Source organism: Phascolarctos cinereus, unplaced genomic scaffold (genome assembly GCF_003287225.1).
Source record: "Phascolarctos cinereus isolate Bilbo 61053 unplaced genomic scaffold, phaCin_HiC Scaffold_93;HRSCAF=632, whole genome shotgun sequence".
NCBI classification, from domain to species: Eukaryota; Metazoa; Chordata; class Mammalia; order Diprotodontia; family Phascolarctidae; genus Phascolarctos; species Phascolarctos cinereus.
Genome location: NW_027556335.1, coordinates 45000 through 55350, shown reverse-complemented (window position 1 = coordinate 55350; position 10351 = coordinate 45000). Strand labels below are relative to the sequence as shown.

The 10351-nt window shown below is 51.5% G+C and overlaps 1 protein-coding gene and 1 long non-coding RNA gene across 2 annotated transcripts; both read right to left on the bottom strand.

Annotated features, from left to right (window-relative positions):
- Positions 1-2118: 2118 nt before the first annotated feature.
- Positions 2119-6330, bottom strand: LOC110204080 (inner centromere protein-like). Its single transcript, XM_020980425.2, has 3 exons — positions 6193-6330; positions 4356-4506; positions 2119-2787 (listed from the first exon to the last, which is right to left on the bottom strand). Exons 2-3 carry the CDS (start codon positions 4480-4482, stop codon positions 2666-2668), a joined length of 249 nt encoding a protein of 82 aa, XP_020836084.2. The 5' UTR covers positions 4483-4506; positions 6193-6330; the 3' UTR covers positions 2119-2665.
- Positions 6331-6380: 50 nt separating this feature from the next.
- LOC144455100 (uncharacterized) lies at positions 6381-9985 on the bottom strand. Its single transcript, XR_013483764.1, has 3 exons — positions 9716-9985; positions 8600-8750; positions 6381-6531 (listed from the first exon to the last, which is right to left on the bottom strand). It is a non-coding gene; the product is annotated as an uncharacterized LOC144455100 (long non-coding RNA).
- Positions 9986-10351: the final 366 nt, after the last annotated feature.

The following is a 10351-nucleotide window of genomic DNA, read 5'->3' as shown; positions in this document are numbered from 1 at the left end:
CAATAAATATAGGAGGTAGCTGGTGGAGGATTGTGGGTCAGCAAAACACTGTCTCCCAGGTCACCCATGCCCTGAGAAGCTGGGGAGATCAATGACCATGCTCTTCTTCATGGATGAGAGAGGGATAGCCATGTCAGAGGATAATCAAAGAAATGAGCAAGCAACCATGCCCAGCCACCACGCACCAGGCAAAGTGTAAATGTACCCGCTGACAAGTACAAAACTGGGAGGAAATATATCCAAGAAAAATGGCTGGTCGTAGCTATGAAGGATATTTGTTAAATAAGTAGCAAATTTTGTGGAATGTCAGAGCTAGACGTGACCCTGGAACAGAAAACATCAGAGATTGAGCAGATCATATTATCATGACAGAATTCCAGAGCTGAAAGGGACATTGGAACCCAGAACATCACTGCTTCAAGGGGACCTCTGACTACATACACTGGCCACACTAGAAGGGTCCTCAGCATGCAGACAGGCAGAGTTGGGAGGGTCTTCAAAACACTGAATATATTTGTCAAAAGGGTATTTGCCTAACTTCACACAGTTAACGCTACAGATCTTCCCAGTTATGGAGTGAAAATGAGGTCATCTATTGGTACAGTTGCTTGTCATTTTTGATCCTTCAAAGCTAATTAAGACCATAGTCTTCCTTCCTCTGTTTGACTTCTGGCAGAACCTGGGACATATACGGTGAAAATGCAGTCTACCTAATTCTGGAGTGAATCCCTCCCCCCTGAGTGATTTCTCACAATAACTAAATAAAAAAGGGAAAGAAAGAAATTTTTCAGTTGCCAGATCATACAAATGAACCCATGCAAGCCCAGCAGAGCTGGGTCTGGTCAAGTGTCTGGTCTAAGACTGGATTTGAACTCAGGTCCTTCTGTCTCCAGGACCGGTGCTCTTTTCACTGAACCACCTAGCTGCCCCTGTCTGAATTTATTTTGGAAAGTGAAAATAACCTCCCAAAGGGAAATAAATGCCGAGACAAGGGCTGCAAGGCCAGATGGAGTTGGAGTTAAGATTAGCTGCCCTCTTTCTTTACCTGTAAACTTTCTTTAACATAGGCATTTTTAGCTCAGATGAGAGGTGATGGCAACACTAGCTCTTCTCATACTGAGAACCCTGATTCTGGGGTCAGAAGGCACACAGGTCCAAGCTCCAGCTCCACTTCTGGACCTTGAGGTGGTGATGAGAATCAGGGCCTCATTTTTCTCATCCTAAAATGGGAATAGTTGTTCTCACAAATGCACGAAGCACTCCATCATCACCCTAAAATAATACGTTGTTTTCAGTCATGTCTGACTCTCCATGATCCCATTTGGGGGTTTTCTTGGCAGAGATACTGAAAGCAGTTAGACATTGCTTTCTGTAGCTCGTTTTACAGATGAGCAAACTGAGGCCAACAACACTTCAGTGACTTGGCCAGGGTCACACAGAGAGTAGGTATCTGCAGCCAGATGAAGAGTGCTGGGCTATAAGTCAAGAAGACTCCAGTTCCAGTACTGCCTCAGACACCTACTGGCTGCATGTGGCCCTGGGCAACTCACTTAGCTGCTGCCTGACTTGTTTTCCCCATCTGAAAAATGGGGATAATAACAACACTTACCTCCCAATGTTGAGAGGATAAAAGACAACCTTTACAAAGTGCTTTGCAAACCTTAGAGAGACATAAGGACTAGAGCTATTATTGTTATATCATTGATATTGGTATTATTACTCTTCCCCCAGCAGGGCACAAACATTTCCAAGTTTAGATGACGCAGCTGGAGATGGGCCCCCATTTGATCCACACTCTTGACTAAATTAGAAGAGTTTCTGAACAATTCCCACTGAACCCTGGCTGCCCATCTGCCCCTCGGCCAATTCTGGGCCCCTCAGACTCACAAGTGGCCCAAACTGGGAGGGAGAGAACTTGGAAAGTCTGAGCTGGGAGGGGCGTCAGAATATAGGACATGGACTGTCAGGGCTCGGAGGGAAAGGTAGAGCGAGAGATCCTTGGAACATGGGCCATCAGGGTGGATGGGCATCTCAGAACCTTCTGTTGTTCCTTGCCTGCTCCTGGGGGTCAGCCGTGTCACCGCAGTGCCAGTCCAGGTACCCGCCGAACTCTGATGCCTCAGGCCCACGACTCCATCTCCCCTACCAGCCCACCCTTGGCACTGCTGCTGGCCCAGGCCAGGCTTCACAGCTCCTTGAGCAAGAACCAAGAACCTCCCCAACAGCAAGAACTCCACATCATGTCAAGAAAAACATTTCATTAGGCTACCCTCAAAACTCTGGAGCCCAACATCAGCCTCAAACTAGCTACCTAGCACTTATATATAGGTAGGGGGGGCTGCCAGCTCATTGTGTGGGTGCTTCAAGCGCTGCTGGCCCTCAAGCTCGCTCGCAGCTTCTTGGGGTCTCGGTCTATGCTGCCCCCAGGCCTGGCTCCCACTGCAGCTCTAGAAAGGCCTTTGGCTCCAAACTCGCCTTTGTGTTTGCCTACACTAAAACAACTTCAATTCTTAAACACATGCACAGTCATTCTGAATTCATGTGAGAGCCACGAGGGACCTTGCCAACCCTCCTCACGGCTTCTTCAGGCCATAGGACATGCCTACAAGTAGCTGGGCCCCGGCAGCAGCGGGGAATGCCAGTCAACCGAGCCGGTGCGCCTGTGCTAATGCAGTTCACTCTTGTCGAATATGTCCTCCAGGCTTGGACTGGGGATGGTCCCAAAGAGCTGGTCGATGTCAGGAGACATGTAGTACTGACGGATGATGGCCTGGCTGAGCTGGGACCCTGGGGCAAGAGACAGAGGTCATGCCAGAGCAGGAGGCTCACAGGGAGATGCCACCCAGGTACTGATGACTGCCCCCTCAAGGCTATTCCAAACCTTCCCTTCTCTCCTCAAGCCTCCCACATCACCCCTGGTACCATGAGCCCTGACAGCTAAGAACCTTCCTCCTCCTCCTCCTCCCCACAAAGTTACCCTTCTCCCCTTCTGAGGCCTCTGACCTCAGGCCCCAGCTTCTCCTTTTTTCCCATCTTCCATGAGGAGGTGGTCCTTCTGCTCAGCAAGGCCAAGTCCTCTCCAGCTGCCTTAATCCCAACTCTTTCTCTCTAATCTTTTCTGTTTCCCTCTCCAGTGGGGCTGCTTCCCTTGTCTCCCTTATCCCTGAAGACGCCTTAGGAGAGCCTGCCCTGCTACACCTCTCTTCCCCTTCCCCTCTCTCTGCCAAACTCCTTTAAAAAGACAGACTCTCACTGCCCCCCTTCCTCTCCTCAGTTCTTGCAATATGGCCAGCAGTGTCCTAACTACCAAACCAAACAATGCTTCCCTGACCTTTACCTTTCTTCATCTCTCTGTTGCTGATAGCACTACTAGGTGCCTTCTCCTTTCCTGGTTCTCTGTCTCAGCTTTCTTTGTTGAGTCTACTTCCAGATCGCCCCCTAACCATGAGTATCCCCCAGGGCTATATCCTGGGCCCTCTTCCCTGTTCTCTCCATATGATCTCATTTGGTGACGTCATCAGCTTTCATGAGTTCAACTACCATGTCTACATAGCATGTACCCAGCCATCACCTCTCTCCTCAGTGCCAGCCCCAAATCACCAATTGCACACCAGATATTTCAAACAGGATATCCCACAGACATCTCAAACTCGGAATATCCAATGTCCAGAATTCTTTCCCTCTCCCCTCGTCCACACTTCCCCCTTACTGCTGAGGGTACTGCCTACTTTGCTCACAATCTCAGTGTTACCAACTCCTCACTCCCTCTCATCCCACATGATCCATCAGTAGCCAAAGTTTTTACTTCCTATTTCCACCTTATTGACATAGGTCCTGCCATGCCACTCTAGTTCATGCAGGCCCTCGTGGCCTCACCTGCACTAGCACAGTGCCCTCCCAATTGGTCTCCCTGCCTCCAGCCTTTCCCCACCACCACCCATCCTCCACAAGACTACAAAGGGATTTTTCTTTCTTTCTTTCTTTTTTTTTTCTTTTTAGTGAGGCAGTTGGGGTTAAGTGATTTGCCCAGGGTCACACAGCTAGTAAGTGTCAAGTGTCTGGTCTGAGGCCGCATTGGAACCTAGGTCCTCCTGACTCCAGGGTCGGTGCTGTATCCACTGTGCCACCTAGCTGCCCTCAAAGGGATTTTTCTAAAGCCCAACAGGGCACATCCCTCCCCTACTTAGCCTCTAGGTCAAATAGAAACTTCTGTTGGCATTTAAAGGCCAAGCTTCACAACTTGCTCCCAGCCTACTTTCTACCCTTGTTAGACATTGCTCTCCTTTAGTATACTATAGTCCAATTTAACAGGGAAGACATTTCTAACTGTTTAAGAGATGGGAGTCTACACTTACCGCTGGCCCAAGCAGGAGTAGGCTTTCGGGGCTGGTTCTCATCATCTGTGGAGTCATCACTATGAAGATCCATGCCATAGTTATCATAGCTGTTCTTGGGGCCTCCTGCAGGGTCCTGTGGGGTCATTTCATAAGAGCTGCAAACTAGATTCTGAAGAAGGAAGGAGACTTTTTTATCTCTTCTTGACATACTGAAGGGCACCTTGGGCTGCCAGAGCTGGAAGGACCTTCTGAAATGATCCAGTCTAAACCCTTCCCCACCACCCAGACTGATGAGGAAGACTGAAGTGCACAGTGGCCACAGGCCAGGACTAAGACTGAGGATATGTGTCCACCTCTCTGAGGCTCAGTTGCTCAACCTGTTAAGTATGGATAATTCACACTCTGGCTCCTAACACAAGGTTGCTGGGAGTCTCAGAGGAGAGAATGTCTATAGAGATGATGACGTCAACAGAAGTCACGGTTTGTGAGGAGTCTGTCTTGTGCCCAGCAGAGCCCGAAGGCACATTTTCTGGGAATGTGTGGACCTCTCCTCGATAAGCTGGCCCTCACGGGGCTAGTGGGGCACTGTCAACTCTTGCTGGACCAAGTACCCGATCGCTGAGGATAAAGGGGAAAGAAGATGGAGACAGCCTCCTCTTGATGCAGTAGCCCTCTATCATTAGGTAAACCTTTGAGGACACTTCTGAGAGGCCAGGAGCTTTTGGCCTTGACCTTCTGCTGACTGAAAAAAGCTAAACGTCAGTAAATGGTACAGAAACTGGAGTCTGGTCCTGGCCACTGCTTGCAGACAGAGCTGAGGCATGGCCTAGGCTGAAGTGACCAAGCAGGGCTTGGTCCATGTGGTGGGTGGTCCAGAAGGGAGACTCTGAGGTCACAGAATAGTGGGGAGGTTCAGAGTTTTAGAGCTAGAGGGGACCTCAGGGGTCATTAAGTCCATCTCCCTACCCCATTTTGCAGAAGAGAACCTTGGGGACCAAAGAAGCTATGAGATCACACAGCTAATGCTCCATGCTGATAGCTGAAGCCCAGTCCAGTGTTCTCTCACTGTTTTGTCATTAGCCCCCAGTGGTCTCAAACATAGCCATGGGCTATAGCCATCACATGGCATTCACCACGCTAGCCCCCAAACAATCCAACTTTGTAAGGGGGTAGGCGTGGCTAGACGGTAGCTCATGTGAGAAGGACCCAGGGCTTTTAGGGGACTGGAAGCTCAGTGTGGGTCACCCGAGTGACCATGGCATTCCAGAAAGCCAGGGAGAGAGAGAGAGCTGCTAATGCCCCAAGACAGGCAGGTGGGCAGGGATTCCGAAAAGAAGGAGGAAGCACTGGTGCCCTCTGGTCTCTGCCCCCCTCCTAGGCTCAGGCTACAACCAGAAGCTGGACAGTCCCAGAAAAGGGCAATCCAATGCCAGAGGACTTGGGACCACTGAGCCAGGAGGAGAGAAGGCTAAGGGGCAACACACTGGGTCTGTCTCTTCCTGTCCATGCAGGGTGGGCAGAAGCAATGGCAACAGGCAGAAGCCACAAAGAGGTCACTCTGGGCACCTCCTGACACTCAGAGCTGTCCAAAAACACAACAGGCTGCCTTAGCAAGTAATGGGCTTCCCGACCCTGGGAGGTTGAATGACCATTTGCCCCAGCACTGGAAAAGGAGCCAGGGTGGGCTTGGCTAGTGGCCTAAGAGCCTCCTGGGAGCCTGCCTTTCTACAGCTCTGGGCAGGTCACACCTCCTAGCACCTGTATGGCCTTGCCAGGTGAGAAGGGGGCGGGCAGGGAGCCACAGGTGGGGCCTCACCTGCACATCCACCTTTACATTCCAGCATTTGTTACTGACCCAGGCAGCAGCTGCAGCGTCCTTGGCCTTCTCCTGCTCCTCCTGCAGCTTCTTTGGCTCTTGCTGTTGACGGTGACACTCCTCCTGGGGCCAATGCAGCACACGAGTGAGTCCTGGAAACCCACCTGCCCCCCACCCTCTGCCCGGTTCCCAGAAAAAGCCCAAGAGACCAGGGGCAGCAGCCTCAGAATGGGCCATGGAGAGAAGGGGGACGGCTGTAGCCACGCCCAAGGACCCGTCTGTGCACAGATGAGGAGACCAAGGGCCATCCCCACCCAGTGCCTCACCTTCTTCCTCTTCTCCAGTTCCCACAGTAATCTCTTCTTCTCTTGCAGCTCCCTGAAAACCAAACACCCAACCTCATTAGTCACCAGCAGGAAGGGGGCCAGAGGGCTGACCCTCACCCAAATCCCACCCTGCCACTATCCCCAGGGCTTAACACATCACTCTATAGCTGCTGGTGGCAACTGGACAGAGGATTTGCAAAAAGGAGAAACATCAGAAGGAAGCCAGTAGAATGTAAGCTTCCAGAGGGCAAGACGTGGTTTGTTTCTGTCTTTGTAGCCCCAGTACCTAGAAACAGTGGCATGTACATAGTAGGCACTTAATAAATGCTCAGTGAAATGTATTTTCTGTTGTATCTATTCCAAGAACGTTCTCAAACATTCTTCTGGCAGAGGAAAGGTGGAAGGTAGGTGTCTGAGCCCTTGTGTTTCTCTCCAGTACCACAGTGCCATCAGTTATCCCAAGCTGGGACATCTGGTGAAGGAGCTGGGAACTGGCACTGCCTCCCACCAGAGCGCTCCTACCTCTTTAAGGCCTCTGAACAGGCCCCTGGGCTCAGGCACTTGGAAGACCCTACAGAGATGGTGCAGAGACCAAATGAGACCCTGACGTAAGTGCTTTGAAACTAAACGAAATGATTAATGTAAGAGATGCATAAGTATATGGATGGAATTTCTTATCTGGACCAGCAATTTCGTCAGAGCAGGGAACCTGGTGTGGAAACTGCCCCACCCAGTGTAGATGGGGCCACACGGCATGAATGAAAGGGCTCTCAGCCACACTACAGAGAGGCCACATCTACAAGGGGGAGAGGCTGGAACCACACTGACATGGTGGAAGTATCTCTACGAAAGAAGGAGCAAGCTGATGGGGGAAGGGCCAATCAAATTGTGATCTATGCATGGAATAGAATATTATCATGCAGCCAGAAATAACCAGTGAGACATTCAGGAAGACTCCTTTGACCTGGTACCGACAGAAGGAGACCCAGGAGAAGACCAGGCCTGATGACAGAAAGCGTCAGCTGAAAAGTGGAAGGAAAGGACAATGTGGACTGAAGAGTCACATGATCCCTTGTTCCCAGGACTCGTGCCCTTGGCTGTAGGGAGGTGGAGGGCACAGTGTTGCAGCTTATCTTTCCTTTACACAAGGAAGAATTCAGTGGGAGGAGGAAAGGGAGCATGTCTCTCAAAGACATTACTAAAACTTATTTTTAAAATACATAAATAAAAATAAACACTTCCTTGGGCTTGAATCCTTCTGCCAACAATTACTATTTGTGTTATAAGCAAGTCTCTTAACTCCTCTAAGCCTCAGTTTTCTTATCTGCAAGATGAGGATAATACCTGCAAATGCAGGCCTCTTAAAAGCATTGTGAGACTTTAAAACAGTGAAGGAGATGGGCCTAGCTGCCTACACTGGAAAACAGAGTAGATGAAGAATACATCCTGCCCCCATTATCCCACACAGTTGGTCACCCCAATGGGTATATACATGGATAAAGGGAAAAGGCCTTGACTTAGTAACTGATCTGCTCTAGGCTGAGTGTGAGGGATCAAGATGCTCACTTGAGTCCTAGATAAGATGAGCTGGGCCCAGAACAGTGCAGGAAAAATGGAGCAGAACAGGGTCTGTCTGGAGAATCGTGTGGATCCTCCCTGACCCCAACTGCTCCCTGACCTGAAAACCCATCGTCTCCACAGACCTACGCTACCAGCAACACCACCACAACCTCGGGCTCCCCCGAGGCCGTGGGCGAGTCTCATGACAGTGTCCAATTATCACCCCCACTTTTCAGGAAAAGAAACCGAGTCTTGGAGTGGGGAAGGGATGGGCTTAAGGCCACACTGAGAGTAAATGATAGAGCCAAGACGTGAGCCTAGATCTCACCTGCACTCTGGAACATCGCCCACTTGCCCTGCTGCCCAAGCACAGCTTGGCAAAGCCCCTGGAGTCGGGCCGGGGGTCTGCTGGGATCTCATTCACACTCAGTCTCTCACAGTGACATATACACCCAATCCCTGTGACACACATTCACAATCTCACAGCCTCTCTCTCTCTCACACACACACACACATACACACACAGGCAGAGAAGGCATGACCAGTGGGCAGGCCCTCACCACTTTTCCTGCAGCTTCTCGGGCTCCCTCTCAAGGGCCAGCTGCTGCTTCTCCTGCTCCATGATTCTCCGGGCCTCAGCCACCTTCCACAGACGCTCCTCTTCTTCCTTCGCAGCTGTTCCTGGCACCTCCGCTTTTCCTCCTCCTGGAGCTGGGAAAGAGAGGGAGACCATTCAGGCAGGCCAGGTGAGGTTGGGGTGAAGCGGGCACAGCAGAGCAAAACCCTTGGCCCCTTCCAGCTCTAAATTAATGACTGTACAGGAGCCATCCTTGTTCAACCCAAATGTCCAAACTGCCCATGTGTTTGACTGCGGAACTAAGTTCTGGGCTAAAGAACAATTAGGCTTAGCCCACCAGAAAGAAACAGGCCAGTGAGGGAGAGCACTCATCCCAGAAAGAAGCCACCTCTTCCTGTCACTCAAGGAATCTCTCTCTTTTAGTGCCCCCCGCCCTGACCTTTTCTTTTTCATGATGCGTGGCTTGGGTCACCTCATCTGTTCCTTACCAAGAATTCTGGGAGGCAAATAGAATTTTACAAAAGAGGAAACTGAGGCAGGCAGCAGTTAAGTGACTTGCCTAGGGTTGCACAGCTACTAAGTCTTGAGGCTGGATCTGAATTTTGGTCCTCCTGACTCAAGGCCCAGCATACTGGGCCCTACAGCTAGCTGCCCCACAAGGAAGGGGTGTGTCTCAGCCCTCATCCAGTGAGGCCTAAGGAACTGACGATGGGCAGCTCTGCTCCTGCCTCCTTGGGCCTCCATCTCTCCCCCCTGGGATGCCCCCATCCTGCTCCACTTCCCTGCTGAAGCCTCTTCCGCCTCCTCCAGCTTCTTAGCTTTCTCCCTGGCCTCCTCCTCAGCCAGTCGCTCCTCCTTTGACTGCCAGCCACCAACACTGAGCGACCAATCCGACCCCCTCGTTTTACAGGTGAGGAAACATAGGGCGCAAAGGCCTGCCTCAGTTTCCCCGTCTGCAAAAGATCTCTTACAGCCCTCAGGTCGTCGTCCGGTGAGGCCAAGGGCCCGCCGGGGTAGACGCGCCTCCACGAGGCTGGCCCCCCCTACGGGGAGAAGAGGAACCCCCCCGGAGAGGACGAGGACGCGGCGGGGGCCTCACCTAGCTTGCTCCAACACGCCCAGCCTGCCTCGCCCCGCGTCTCGAGGTCCTCGACTCCGGGGAAGACGACGCCGCCGCTTCAGTAGACGAGGTCTGAGGCGGGAAGCCAGGATTTTGAAAACAGAAGGCGTGGCCGATAGCGGGAAAGGCAGACCGGGCCGCTTATTGGCCCTCCTGGGTGACAATCAACGCCGATCCGAGGCGAGGTCAACGCCTTGCTTTCCACTTTTGGTCCTGGAGGCACCCCGGAGGGGAGGGGCGGCGGCCAAATGCTCTGAGAGGCGGGGGAAGACCAAAAGTCCCGGCGTGCCTCGCGGTGGCACCGCCCCCCCCCCCCTCCCCTGTTCCTTAACACTTAGTTACCGGGCTTTTATTAACTTCTCCAGGCCTATGTTGTAGCTGTCCCGTAGACGTAAACTTCTTAATGATTAATCTCAGAACCTCCAGAATCTGTTAAGATGTCTTTACTTGTATCTAATTTTTAACTCTAGGTCTAGGCTGGTCAGGCCTGGACCCACATGGAAAGGAGTTTTACAGGTTTGTTGTTTTCCTGGCTGCAGTCTTTCGAAGTCTCTGGCTACCTGCATTTTATATCTTACAAGGTACAGACACAGAGACACACTGACAGACAAACTG

Excerpts from the sequence above, each read along its gene's own strand:
- LOC110204080 (XM_020980425.2), bottom strand. The coding sequence starts at position 4,482 with ATGACCCCACAGGACCCTGCAGGAGGCCCCAAGAACAGCTATGATAAC. Across the intron at positions 2,788-4,355 it reads TACTCCTGCTTGGGCCAGCG|GGTCCCAGCTCAGCCAGGCC; the intron begins GTAAGTGTAGAC and ends CTCTTGCCCCAG.